Source organism: Chenopodium quinoa, unplaced genomic scaffold (genome assembly GCF_001683475.1).
Source record: "Chenopodium quinoa cultivar QQ74 unplaced genomic scaffold, ASM168347v1, whole genome shotgun sequence".
Classification (NCBI taxonomy): Eukaryota; Viridiplantae; Streptophyta; class Magnoliopsida; order Caryophyllales; family Amaranthaceae; genus Chenopodium; species Chenopodium quinoa.
This window is the reverse complement of record NW_018744704.1, coordinates 6,177,096-6,192,598: the sequence shown is the minus strand read 5'-3', so window position 1 is coordinate 6,192,598 and position 15,503 is coordinate 6,177,096. Positions and strand designations below refer to the sequence as shown.

General features: G+C 35.4%; 1 protein-coding gene across 1 annotated transcript; it reads right to left on the bottom strand.

Annotated features, from left to right (window-relative positions):
* Positions 1-563: 563 nt before the first annotated feature.
* Positions 564-4,995, bottom strand: LOC110702966 (protein DETOXIFICATION 16-like). The gene is made up of 8 exons (XM_021880727.1): positions 4,603-4,995; positions 2,362-2,906; positions 2,166-2,252; positions 1,708-1,764; positions 1,338-1,576; positions 1,120-1,238; positions 933-1,019; positions 564-834 (listed from the first exon to the last, which is right to left on the bottom strand). The coding sequence occupies exons 1-8, from the start codon at positions 4,861-4,863 to the stop codon at positions 775-777; spliced, it is 1,455 nt and encodes a 484-aa protein (XP_021736419.1). The 5' UTR covers positions 4,864-4,995; the 3' UTR covers positions 564-774.
* Between the last annotated feature and the right edge of the window lie 10,508 nt (positions 4,996-15,503).

Here is a 15,503-nt window from a genome sequence, read left to right as displayed (position 1 = left end):
ATTTTTTACCATTCCCATCTTTGCTTCTTTATTGTTTCTCAGAGGCTTCTATCTCTATATTTGCTAAAGATGGGAAGATAAAAATGGGCACAATTATGGGTGTTTCACTTCTATCTGGGCAATGCTTTATATCTGAAAGTTAAGACGGTCTACTTTGCTTTACACTGGTGAATCCTTAGCCAGTTTACCCTGAGCTCCAGGATCTAAACTATTCTGGTATTTTTAGTCCTTTACGGTTAAAACAAATGTTCTTTCCATCTCATACTCGTAAGTGGCAACAATTTTACTTTTTTGCATTATTTAAATAACTCTTTAATAACATGTTTTTGATTAAGTTAATCTTAAGATATTAACCTTATCATCTTACAAATATATACTTATTTATATATTTATGGTCAAAGTTGTATTTTAACAAGTGTTATAGCTAAAGTGTTACAAGTAATATGGGACAAACGATTAAATAATTAAAAATTGTTGCTCGTGGTAGTGCTTTCGTAATCTCTTTTGTATTTTTCATGTAATAGAAGCAGGTCTCCAATATTAATTGCAATGCAACCACAGCAAGAGCAAGAGCAATTATCCAGCATAAATTTTATCATTAGCAGTAATCTAGGATTATATGTCTTTCAAAATTCTTCGCCTCATTCAAGCGGAACAAAATTGAATTCTTTGTCAAAGGTATTGAGAAACTAGTTCAATAGTGTTTGAAAGTCTTATTGATCTGAATGTACTTCACAGGTTTGTCTCTTGAATTCTGGATTTCAAGCTGATGAGTCATGACACTGATTCAACAGGGATGACTGCTTCGTACACTCTTTCTCTTGCTGTCTTTGCCTAACATATGAACCAGAAGCTTAGTTTAGTTATTGCAGTAAAACAGATAGACGATGTACTCATAAATTAAATGTGGGGGGAGATTTGAGGATCTTTACTTCTTGCTCCCAGTTTGTTTTGATCGTGAGGATGAAAAGGGACGTGACTTGTACAATCAGTGCACAGATTATTCCTAGCCAAAGTCCCTGTGTTGATTAAAAACAAGGATGCAGTTGAGAGAGCATAAACAAGTTAAGTTTACAAGTGGTACGTAACTTGTGTTGGCAGGGTGAAGGAGTTGCTTACCTTCCCTCCAACATGTAATACGAAAGCTAGCAGGACAGCAAACGGAATGCCAACGATATAATAAGATCCTAGATTGATTAATGCTCCAATTTTCTGTCGTCCACATCCTCTAACAATTCCTTGAAGTTTTAAAACAATAGAGAGCAATAACTGTTAAGCAAACCGGTAGGAAAAAAAATTGAAAATGAGCACCATGTAAGGTTCAGTATAATATTTACCAGAAAGAACAGATTGAATTCCATCTAGGAGGTTAGATATTGCAAGTATAGGCATCATTACAGCTACATATTTGACCACTTCTTCTTCATTGCTATAAGCATAGCCCCAAATGTTGCGGATCGAGATAAGTATCATTCCAATCATTATGCCCTCGCTAATGGCTAGGAGTAGAACAACCGATACTGCTAGTTTTGCTGCTTGAGGTCGCCCAGCTCCTAACTCATTGGAAACTCGAGTACTACCCAAATAATACAGAAAACACATCAGGAGCTACAGATATATATTTCAGCTTTCTTCAAGAGGCATATCAGGTAATAAGTCTATTACAGATGTCAGATCATCATAATAATAAAAATCAAACAGACCGACCTCACTGCACCGCTAAGACCGAAGGGGATCATCCACACAACTGCAGCTGTATTGAGACTGCATATAAAAGAGGGCCAGAAGTCAATATACAGAAGCAAATACTTTGTCAGGGTATTACTCCATCTGCATAATTTTTTTGCAGCATAAGCTCATATATTGAAAGTTTAACATATATCAGCTCAGAATTAATAGTGGTATATAGCTACATACACAGTACTAGTTTAGGATGTCCGAAAAAAGTGAGCAATTTTGCTATCATTACAAATTTGCAATGTCTTATGATTATTTGCATAAAAAAATGCTTCATGATTATAATTCCTAATTAATATGCTAACCAGCATTTATCTAATTATAGGGATGAAGGAGAGAATTTGCCAACTAATTTTGGATGGAATATTAAGGATGTTTCTTATGCAATGTTACTTATATACGATTATGTGATGCTCCAATGTACGTACCTGATAGAGAGTGCAGATGTTTCTAATGTTGGGTTGGGAAGAAGACCAGCTAAGAGAACCATCAGTTCGAATGACCACATTTCTAAGCTATAGAAAGAAAACGGATCAATACCATACTAACATGTAAGAAAACAAGCTAAGTCTCAACTCAATCACAATTGATTTCTCAATGGAGCTGCTGGCTCCGGGAACTTACCAAACCATACAAGCAGATGGAATACTAAGTTTAACAAATGAAGGTAAATTATGGAGAGCTTCACTAGAAAACCCAGTCCAAGTTTTTGAGCATGAGGAAGAAAACTTGACATAGAGTGCTAGCAATATTGCATTAATCCAATAGGACACACCAGTTGCAAGGGAAGCACCTCGGTTTCCAAGGCCAGATTTGAAAACCAAAATCCAGCAGATTGGCAAATGTAGTAGTGTGGCAATCCCTGTGCTTATCATCATAGGGAAAACGATGTTCTGGGTTTGTAAAAATCTTAGGACTGAGTAAAGAATGCCATACGCAAAGAGACCAGGGATCAGGAATAGAGCATAGTGTCCGGCCTCAGTTGCTATTTGGTGATCTTGACCAACTGCTATTAATAGTGATTTTGAATTTGCCCATATAAGAGCCAGGGGAATGCTTGCAACAAGAAGGATGATCACGGCCCGTTGTAAGTGTATTCCTAACATATGATACTGTTTTGCCCCGTATGATTGTCCACAGAAGGTGTCTAAGGCACTTGACATTCCCATCTGCCAAATAGGGAAAGCAGATGATATTATTGTTCGCTTTAAAACACATTACATGAGCATATCGCAATCAAATTAGAAGGTGAATAGGTAAATGCATAGGTCATTCACCACACAACAAATTTGGTTAAGCTTAGCGAAAATAAGTTTAACAAAACGTAGAATTTTTTTTTTTTTTGAATAAATTTATGTTGAGTTCAACTTATATTTGATGAACTTAACTTAATTTTTATGAACTTTGGCTTAATTTAGGCCTCCTCCACTTTACCAAATATTTGGTAAATATCGATTTTGACAAGCAAAAATCAGTTTTGATCAATTAAAATAAGTAAATATCGGTTTCATTCATTAAAAATGAGTTTTTATAAGTAATAATCAATGACTAAATAGAACAAATACAACAATAAAATTTAAAGCATATATCAGTATAGTTAATGTTTATATCAGTGTTTCCTTTTTAGCTTCTTATATGAAGCATTATAGTTTCTAATATACAATTTTGATTATTAATATCTCTTAATTCGCATTATTACCTTGAACATGGATTAAAAATTTTGTCAAGTCAAAGTACATTATTCTATGTTTGCCTCTTATAAAATGTTTACCAGAAATTTCCTAGAATCATAGGAGTAAATGTTATCTCACAATTTTGTTTTTGGTTGTTCAATATGACGTTTATGTTTACTAAGTCAATGACTTAGACAATTTCAAAATCTCTGTAATAGAAATCAATCTGGCCACATATACTCACTGATAGGGAACAGTTATTTAAAAAATAAAATCCATTAAACTCTAATTAGATGGTGAAAACACAGTTGTTATCTCAACCACAAATTAAATTTGTCCCCTAAACAATTACGCCGCCAGAATTATTTATTAAGTACAAACAAAAGAAAAATTTGACTTGTCTAAGCCTCTAAGGTAGACTGGGAGAGGACTAAGAAGTGATAATATATTTTCACTCTTGTCCTCAATTATTGTTTCCTTGAGATATGGAGATTATTTGTCAATACGTTACTTTGATTGTTAATATAAATTATATTTTATTTATATCAATTTAAATTGTAAAATGATGGTATTATGAATACTACCTCCGGTTCGTATAATGTACAACTATAAAATTTTTTCTATCTCACAAATAATACACCAAAGTTACGAACCAGAGGTAGTATATAAAATTATAACTAATCCAACAATTTATTATATAAAATCACTTGATTTCTATACATTTAAAATAAAAATTGAAGTCAAAGCTATTGATTAAATAGTGCAAAAAGGCAGTGTTGTGTTGAAGTTATGAAAATGGGGAGTATAAATTTGGAAATATATGACAAAATCACTAGTATATCAATTAATGCTTAGTTACTCTTGATAATTTTTTAGTTATACATAATGTGTACTCTTTTTGTTCTATAATATAGTGCATATTTCTAATTCAGAATCAAATTTTAGAGACTTTGACTACAAATTTTCATTGATTAATATACAGTGCTAAGAAAAACATAGTCATTTAAGATATATCATTGGATATGTGTCAATGTGTAGTTATATAATATCAACTTAAGCTGTTGATTGAGCCTAGGAATATGTTTTATTCTCTATCAATATTGATAGTTAAAGACGAGAAATTAATATATAGCTTATCAAGGGACACAGGAAATACTAGTACTAAGAAAATAGGTGAAAGTATGGAACATACCAACAAGCTGAAACCGGTGACAGTAGCAAAGGAAGTAGCCATGGAAGAACCAGCAAGTGATAACTCACCAAGGTGACCAACAAACATAATAGAAATCAACTGCAAACTGAATAGCATCAAATTTACTGAAATTAATGGTCCTGCCAACCATACTTGTTTCTTCACTTCTTCAATTGCTGCCTTTTTCCAATTTTCACTTCCAATATCATCACCTTCTTTATCTCCAATTATAAGTGGTATTTTCTTCTGATTTTCCTCCATTTTCAATTTTTTTTTTTAATTTTTATTTTATAAAAATATAGATATGGAAAGATTGAGGTTTGAGGGGTGAAACTGTGAAATGCATTTATGGGAGCATTTTTATATTAGGATGTAGCATATTATATTTTAAAAAATTGGAAATAAACGTGTTTCATAAAAAGACTTGCAACCAATCATTTAATCATTATTGCCTCAAAAAAAAAAAAAAACATTTAATCATTATTAAATTTATAAAAAAAAGAAAAAAAAACAGCAGCAACCCAAACTTGACTCGGTGCATTTTTAGTAGAAAAATTTGTATTTACCACCCTCAAAACACTATATTTAGGCTTAGTGAATTTTGTCAATAACTACCATTTAAATGATCAATTTTGAAAATAACTATCTTTTAAATTTTTATTTTTTATTTTTGAAAAACCTACCATAAAAACACAAAAAACTTTGAGTATCACTACTACATTTATTTTTCTGACAAGGATGTCCGTTTTGGTGGCCTATTTTGTAAAATTCCCCTCCAAAACACCCATATTAAATCACAACATTGATCTATATTAACCCTAAATTAGGTAATAAACTTCAATTGCCCCAAATCCCTCAATTTCGTAAAACCCTAAATTCATATTTTGACCAAGAACCCTAATTTTGAGATTCAATTGAGAAATTAAATAAACTACAATGAGAAATTAAAGACAATTTACCTATAATTGTGTTCAGCTATGGAATTCCCTTATTTTCTCTATCGCAATTGATTGAAATTTTATAAAGTAGGCTCCCTCAACCGGAGATTTTTGCGGGAAAATTTGTGGTACTGCTACTAAAAGTTTTTGTGTTTTTATGGTAGTTTTTTTTTTTTAAAAAAAAATAAATAAATTAAAAGGTAGTTTTTTTTTCAAAATTGATCATTTAAATGGTAGTTGTAGACAAAATTTCCTTAGACTTAACCACCTACAAAAATTGAAATAATATAGATTTTGGCATCTCCTAATTTTTTCTGTTAAGGAAACCATTATGTGCCATTTGTTTAAGAAAAATATCATATTTTTTGCTTTTTTTTTTGTAGGCGGTTAATAAAGTTAAACGAAAAAACTAGTAGTTAAATATAAATATGTTGTTTTGAGGTGTTAAAAATGCAAACTCGGCTACCAAGGCCCAACTTACAACATCATAGCCTAATTAGTAGCTAACACCACTTCTGAGGTCACATTCGTTTCAATTCAAGGCCCACGTTTCAATACCCGGTTCAATTTGTTAGAAATAATGCTAAGGGGAAAAAGGGTGTTTACTTGTTTTGTTTTGGAGGAAAGAGTCTTTCTCCCACTAATGTTTGAAGGGAGTTTTACTTGGTTTATATATGAGGGTTTAAATAAGGATGTTTGAAGTAATATCTCTTGTGTTTTGGGCTAGAAGGGGGCATCCCCACGCGCGCGTCGCTGCCATTCGTCCAGTTCGGTTTGTGGCACGTGCACGGTGTGGTGTGCCTATCTATTTAGGCCATGTCGTAACTAATGGTCCAGTTTTTATGAGACCGTTTAATACAAATCTCACTGTTACATACACCCAAAAATCAGATTCTTGACTTTTATTTGACTTCCTTGACTTTGACCAAGTTAAGAAGTCCTAGAGTTAGTGTGGGATCTTTGGGCTAGATCGATTAAAGCATAACATCCATTGGGTTGATATCATACTAAGGCCCAATTATATATAGACCGGATTAAAAGGCTAATGGATGATTTTAATTTTCAAAGTAGAGTTGGCGTCAAGAAGCATAACTGTACAACAGTTATGGGAGTCAGCCATAATCGCTCCATTTTGCCTACAAATAGAAGTGCAAAGACCGAAAGAAGAGATCAACAAACAACTCAACAACAAGCATTTCATTTCTTTTAAGCTTTCGTAGTTTTCCCTTGGCTTAATAGCCAAGCGATAGTGTAGTTTATCATCTTTCATATATTGAAGATCGTTCGTCTTTTCCAATTGTATGAACGTGGAGGTAACCTCTCCTTCAACTTGTACAATTGTAGACTTGAGTCTATCCTTTTGTTAATGGAATGCATTTGTATCATTTTTCATCTGTTTACCTACTCGTTTCTTTGAGCAATCTAACTTGTTTTACTTCTTTTGGGATAGCTTCCTTATTTGTTTGTTTTACGTTAGCAAGACTCTCAATCTTTGAAACCGATAAGTCGAGGGGCAGCCCCCTAATACTCTAGAACAAGATAGAGTATTTAAATTGTTGGTAAAGAGCGATATTTACCTCAACAAGTTTTTGGCGACCACAGTGAGGGAATACTAGACTTAATCCATTTAACTCTTGTTAATTTGGAAGTTTTTTCCCATGGTTTCTAAGCCTTCATCACATAAAGGAAATACTCAGGAAGATGTTAATTCATTTGAACACAATCCTTAAACTATTTTAGAGGATCAAGCAGATCTAGAGAATCAACTGCCAACAGATCACATGACCCTTTCTTTCGAACCATCTGAGCCTCATACACAAAGGCATGATGAATCAGTTCTAGAAGGAATGGAAAGCCAGTCCCCTACAAGACACTTAGTCAACATAATTTACACGAAATGTGTGGAAATCGTGTAGGGTCTGATGGAGGATCTAAAAGGAAATAATAGAGAGCAGTTTGATAACTACTATCATGTCATGGTAGAAGAAACTGCTAGAGTGGTAACTGTCGAGTTGAGAAACTCTGACTCAATTACCTAACAAGCGGTTACTAGGCAGGTAGATAGAATTATTCTAGATATTAATGATACTCTGAATGCTACTAACTTGGCATTATCAAAAAGTTTAGCAACCGAGGTGGTTACAAGACTTCAACCTTTAGTGGAAAAACATAACCAACTTAATGAGAAATTAATGGATGTTCTAAACGCTTTAGGTAGTGGGATTACTAAAGCAAATCAAAGGGACAACTTCCCTCTGGGTTACCTTAGAGTAGAGAATATGACAAGATCTCATGCAAATCCTCCCCCTCTATCATTTCCTAGAAGCATCCCTCCTACTGGTTCTGATAAGGGTACAAGAGTCAAAGAAAAATTAATAGTTCAGGGCCAGGTTATGAGTCAGGCTATAACCATAACCATAATGGCCAGGGTCCATCTTCTTCTTCTTCTTCTTTTCCTCCACTGGCTACCACACATCCATTAACCTCTTCAATGGGTAACATACCTCCTTTAGGAGCAGAGATTGGTGTCAGTTATGCCAACTATGGTATTGGAAATTTGTCAGATCCAGCATGCCACACACAAGCTGCTGTATTTGCGCAAAGGATGTCCTCTCAACCTATTGGCATAAATGGTCAACAATATTCCACATAACCTAGGAATTATAACCATTGTCTACATGGGTACTTAAACCCTGTCCACCCTACACAAGGTTCCTCATGGAATCAAGGTTAGGTCAGTGGTCCATTTGGAGACATGTATCTAGCGATGTCTCAACCCAATCCTAAACTTTAGGAGGGACAGGCGCTGGATATAGGGGTTTCTTCAATCCTCAAGGGAACCAATATAATCCTTTTCACATGCAAGATACACCCATCCAACAACCTAATGGTCAAATGCAGGGTCAATCTCCACAAATGGGACATGAACCCCTGCTCAGACAAGTGGAGGAGATGATCTAGAGGGCTATGGGTCAGAATGGTGGATATTCAGAAGAGGAACCTGTAGTATATACCCTGAATAGATTGATATGATGTATCCTTTCCCAAGAGGATTCAAAGTTCCTGAATTCTCACCTCTCTTCTCTGGCGATAGTATAATGTCTTTTGAGGAGCACTCGGTTAGATTCAACTGTCAGTGTAAAGAGGTGCAGATAATGAATTCCTTAAGCTTAGAATATTTTCCGGTTCCGTTACTAGTACTGCCTTTTCTTGGTTTACTCATTTACTACCAAACTCAATTCAAAATTGGCAAACACAATTTCTTCGCCATTTCACTAGAATCGAAGCAGGGGTCATAATAGGTGATTTAGCCAAGATAGTGCAAGAAAAAGGAGAACCTGTAGGGAATTACATTCACAAATTTAAAAATGCTAAGATTAGATGTCACTTAAATATACCTGAGTCAAAATTCGTGTTATATCGTCCAAAAGGGTTTGTCTTTTCCTTTCAGGAAAAAGTTTGAAGGACAGTACTTCCCTGAATTTGTTGCTTTATCTAGTGCTATAATGGCTTATGGAAGATGTCTAGAAGAGGAGTCTAGATCTAAACATAAATATTATGCTAGTATGGCTGAAGAGTGTAATCAGGAAGATGGCATGAATGAGGCAGCAATAGCTGAGTTTGTACAGGGTCCTTTGTTTAAGTGTCCTTCTTTAACTAACAAAAAGTTCACTTATAAGAAAGACTTGAGGTCTGATCAAAAGAGGGAATACACCTTCGATATTAGGAGATCTGATGATATCTTTGATTGGCTTCTAAGTCATAAAAAGATTAAATTAACAGGGAGGCATAAGACAAGAAGTCTTGATGAGGTTAAAGGAAATAATTAATGTAAATGGCATGATGCTTTTACTCATAAAACTAGTGATTGCATAATATTCATGAATAAGGTTCAGGATGAAATTGACGAAAAGCACATAAATTTCCCTGATGAAAAAGTTAGCTCTTGTGAAATAGAGTCAGAGTCCGCCTCAGAGTCTGAAGTCTATGAAATGAATTGTTTTATGCTAAGTTCTATGGATATTGTGCAGGGTGAAATACAAAGACTGAAAGAGGTTACTGTTGCAGTTAGATTGTTGGAAAGGCTAGTCAAGGAAGGAGTAATTGTGTCACCTCAATTCCAGGACGATGGCTATGAAGATATGATGATATGTAGATGGCAATTTAGCTCTGCTCATGCCACCAGTGAATGTTTGGCCTTCAAAGGGTTTCTGAATAAAAAGATCAAAACAAATGCAGTGATTATTTCAGAGCAGGAATATCAGGCGATGGAACTTGCTGAATTCAATCCTAAAGGAAAAAAGGACAATGCTAAACCTGTTGAGAATGGTCAGAAGACCAATAAGTCACCTGACAAGATAAGCAATCACAAACAAAAGGCACAGTCTTACAAAGAAACAATTCAATTATTTCCCTTGCAAACCAAAGCAATAGAGGGACTTAAGAATTCGCAACACAATCTTTGTCATTCTTGTGCTGATTTGTTGCATTTTGAATTGGTCAGGATTGAGACTATTCCAAATGATCCTAATTGGATACCCAGACACCAAAGAACTTACCATAAGAAGAAGACAGAGATCAACAATCTGACTCCTTCTATAAAGCATAGATTGAGTTTCCATAAGGTGAATGAAGGAAAGGAAAACTTTGCACCCATGGTAAAAAAGGCAACTATGTGAGCATGAATTAGAGAACAGAAGGAGTGTTGAAGGATAGAGTGACAAAGAATGATAATTTGAAGCTCAAGGAAAAAAGGAAATCCATAAAAAAGGTAAAGTCAGTAAGAAGGAGTATAAGCAGCTAGATTCAAGCGATGGCAGTTCACTTGGATGAAGATGCTTTGAAGAAAGGTGTCCTCAGAACCATTCCATCACAAATTGTTCAGCCTGAAGTTGACACAGTGATTGAACAATCAATTAATGATGAAAAGTCTATTGAACTGCCTAGCGATGATATCCAGAATCATCCCATAGTGAAGGAGCTGATGGAAGGCATTTCAGAAAAGGACCTAACTCTAGAGTATCATAAGGAAGAAAGCTTAAGTGAGGACCAGATGGCCACAGATCAACCAGCATCTAAGTTAGTAGACTATGACCTAGAAGGTCTTGATTTGGAAGTTTCAAGATCAGATCTGGAATTTCTGTCAAATTATTCAAAGGAAGATTGCAATATCGTGACTTTACCAGTGGAGTTTAGAGCTCAAGTGGTGAAGCCTGGAACCAGTTCATGGGCAGATGAAGTGGATCAGGCAGATGCTGCAGGTAAGTATAAACTCTTTACTATATCTGCTGAATTGAATAAAGCATCATCTAGTTCACCTAGTAGAGAAACGGCAACACATGATCAGGAACAATTAGTTATTTGACATTTGTTAAGAAATTACGATGTTGATAATGCACATAACAAACCTCTTTTTGTGACAATGAATTTTGAAGGGTTTGAACTAGGAAAAGTATTAGTTGATACAGGAGCCACGATAAATCTGATGCCTTTGTCCGTTTTTCATAAGATTGGTAAAAGCAAAAACGATTTGGCTAGTGTAAGGATTAATATAGTTGATTTCAATGGTAAGTCTGATTGTACTGAAGGGTTAGCATGTATTGAAATCCAAGTACTACCAAGACTGTTTCAGCATTCTTTAAAGTAAGAGGAGAAGCATCTTGTAATGCTATCCTAGGTAGAGAATGGTTGCATCAAACGTATACTATTCCTTCTTCTTTGCATCGGAAAATAATTTTATGGAATAGTGATGAATACGAAGTAGTTTATGCTGATGTATAGGCTTTTATGATTGATGCTAACCAAGATTTTTCCAAGGCTCTTGTGAAGTCAACACCAAAAACAGATGAGATTGTACTCAAACTTGATTCCCAGTTAGTTCCTAAACTGAAGGTGGTGTCAAGTGCTATTTCCAAAGAGGCAGATGCAGATGAAGATAAACACAATTCACTTGCGAAGTCTAGCTCTGAGTTTGGAGTACTTAAGATTGGATATTTTTAGTATATTTTCTTTTACATTTGTAGTTTGAACAAATATTATGGATAATTAAATAAAAAGCAAATTCAGATCTAGTACTTTATTAGCTCTTCAAAATTTATATGCAAGTAATTACTCGCAACATGATATAGAGGTTAACACAAACATGGAGGCTCCTGAATGTCTATCTGAATACTCGAACTCTATGACCATACCCAATCATCGCCAAAATCAGACAAAGAGTTCTATGGAAGAGTAAAGAAAGAAAAGGTATGGGCTAAGAGTTAAAATATCAAACTGGAAGTCCATGATCCTCTAGAAGAGGTCAATCTCGGAACTAATGATTGTCCTAGATTCACTTATTTATGTAAGGAATTACTCACAAAGGAAAAGTCATTATTAATTGATATACTTTATAAATATAAGGATTGTCTCGCATGGGAGCATCATGAAATGCCTAGTATAGATCCTTCTATTATCCAGCATAGGCTTCCTATTAAACCTGGTTACAATCCTATAGTCCATAATCCGAGACGTTTATCACCAGAATTGATTCCTAAAATAAAGGAAGAGATTGCCAAACCCTTAAAGACAGGATTCATTCAACCCACCAAATATACAGAGTGAATAGCTAACATTGTTCCTGTAATTAAGAAGAATGGAAAAATCAGGATATGCATAAATTATAGAGATATTAACAATGCATCCCCAAAGGATCAGTACCCCATGCCTGTAGTAGATATGTTGATAGATGCCTCATCAAGACATGAGTTTGTATAAACGCTAGATGGTTTTGCTGGGTATCATCAAATAAGGATCGCTGAAGATGATCGCTCAAAGACGGCATTTAGGTGCCCTGGTTCTTTGGGACTCTATGAGTATGTGGCGATGCCATTTAGACTTAAGAATGCAGGGGCAACATATCAGAGAGCTATGAATCTCATATTTGATGAAATGATTGGCGACTTTATGGAGGTTTACATAGACGATGTTTTAGTAAAATTCCATGACTTATCAAAGCATTTGGAACACCTCATTCTAGCATTTGAAAGGATTAGGAAGTTCAATCTAAAGATGAACCCCCTTACATGTGCCTTCGGGGTTAAAGCAAGTAAGTTTTTGGGATTCTTGGTTCACAAGAACGGCATAGAGGTTGACCAAAACAAGGCTAAAACAATTCCTGAAGCATCACCTCCGGCCAATAAAAAGGAACTCCAGATGTTTCTGGGGCAAATTAATTATGGTCGAAGGTTTATCACTAACTTAGCTGGGAAAACAAAAGTATTTTCTCCTCTTCTTAAACTTAAGCAAGGAGAAGAGTTCAAGTGGGAGCCTGAAACATCAAGATGCCTTTGAACAAATCAAGAGGAAGCTGGTGACTCCACTAGTACTAATTCCTCCTAAACAAAATGGAAAGCCTTTTAGATTGTATCTTTCAGCTACCAAGGATTCAAATGCAAGCATGTTAACCCAAGAGAACGAATAGGGTCATGAACATGCAATTTTCTATTTAAGTAGAACCCTATATGATACTGAAACTAGATACAACAATGCTGAAAAATGGTGCTTGAGTTTGTATGATGCTTCCATCAAACTTAATCATTATTTTATGGCTTTCCCGGTGGAGATTACTTCAACAACAGATGTAAATACTTATTGAATCACCCTTTCATCAAAGGAAGGTTGTGTAAATGGAGTATGCATCTATCACAACTTGAACTAACTTATGTGCCTCAGAAGGCTGTTAAGGGACAAGCCTTGGTTGAATTTTTGGATGACCATCCACCTATGGAGAATGTCATGGTCCAAGAGGAAAAGCCATGGACAATGTTCTTTGATGGATCTAGCAAAAGAAGTGAGCTAGAGCCGGAATTGTTATCTATTCATCTTCTGGTGTAGTGACTAAAATGACGATCACTTTCTCAACTCAATGCACAAATAATAGAGCAGAGTTTGAAGCCTTAGTGATTGGTTTGAGGACTCTAAAAGATATGGGGGTTACAAAGGTTAAGGTGTTAAGCGATTCACAATGGGTGATAGCTCAAGTAAACACTGTATACAAAGGATATCACCTTTGGCGATGACCTTCTCATCCATTGTTCAAGAGTTAATTAATGATTTTGAATTCATCCAAGTATCACATATCCCAAGAGAAGAAAATAGAGGGGCTGAATTTTTGGCACAACAAGCTTCATTACTTGATTTTGAAGGTTTCGATGAATTAGTGATTCACATAAACATATACAAATTAAAACCTTTAGATGAAAAAGTGAAGGCAGAAGTACATAAGTATAGTATCCTCACACATGACATAGATAGGAGAGAGGAGATTAAATAGTACTTAAAAGACCCGTCAAAAGAGAAGGTGCCAGCAAAAGTTAGGCTAGCAGTAACTAAATACTTTCTTATGGGAAGTAAGCTGTACAGAAAGGATTCTCAAGGCATTTTACTAAGGTGTGTTAGCACAAAGAAAATGTTAACCATTTTCGTAGAGGTTCATCATGGAATTTGTGGGTCTCATCAACCAGGAACAAAGATGAGCTGGTTAATCCATCACGTGGGTTTTTTATTGGCCTTCAGTTAGACAGGAGTATGCAAAGGGTTGTAAACAATGTCAACGCTTTAGACCAATAAGTAGGGCACCTGTAATAGAGTTGCACCCCATTATTAAACCTTGGCCTTTTAGAGGTTGGGCGATGGATGCAATTGGCCTATTAAACCTCCCTCATCTACTCATCATGAATATATTACGATAGCTACATATTACTTCACAAAGTGGATTGAAGTCCAGGCTTTCAAAAACTTAAATACAAGGGCGGTGATCTTATTCTTGGAGGAGAAAATCTTTACAAGGTATGGGATTCCAGAATCTATAACTGTAGACCAAGAAACTATATTTACAGGACACGAGTTCAATTCCTATCTCAAGGAATTTAAAATCCAAAAGATTCAATCAACCCCTTACTTCGCTCAGGCTAATGGATAGGCCGAAGCCACTAATAAAGTAATCTCTAAAGGAATTGCTAAGATGGTGGATGAAAATCCTAAAAATTGGCATGTTCTTTTACACTATGCTACTTGGGCATACAGAACATCAAAGAGAGATGCAATAGGGACTACTCCTTATCAATTAGTGTATGGACATGGACCTGTTGTACTAGCAGAGTTAAGCGCTAAATCCACTAGGGTAGCTAAAAAAATGGGGATAAGCTAAGAAGACTACCAACAATCGATGTCCATTAAACTGATGGACGTTGAGGGTGAAAGGCTCCAAGGGCTAGCTAAAATCGAAGCTAAAAAAAAACAAGTAGCAAAATCTTACAACAAAAAGGTGAAACATAAAATCTTTTTGGAAGGAAATTTGGTGTGGAAGATGAAGTTTCCTGAGCATGACTACAAAGACCACATCTTTGGTAAATAGTCTTCTAAATGGAAAGGTCCATTTAGAGTTCACAAAGTCATGTCTGGGAACGCCTATTTGTTGCAAGAGTTAGATGGGGAAATTTTTCCAAGGGCGCTTAATGGAAAGTTCCTAAAACAGTACAACCCAAGCATATGGGAGCAGTATAAAAATTTACAACTAAAAAGCATCCATCGTTGGAGGATTTTGATAAATAAAATGTACTGTTCACAGGCGAAGGGACTTTTCAGCGATTGCTTTATGTTTAAATTCAGAAAGAAAAATCTTGCATTTGTTCATCAGTGCCATCTGTTCACTGTGGCGATCAAACTGAGACAAAGTTTCTTGAATTATTAGAGCACTCTTAGAAATCTGACGCTTCAATTGTTTCTTCTCTTTTCTACAATCTTAAAGTTTTCGTTCTGCCATACATCTCTTGGCCTGAAGCTTCTTTTCTTCTTATATGATTTCATCAATCCTAGTCCGCAGATGGTCCATTTCAACATCCATCTCTAGATCTTTCTTACTTAAAAGATCTTGTTGTTAGAAAACTTAGGAAACTTGCTGAGATATACTCGGAAATCATT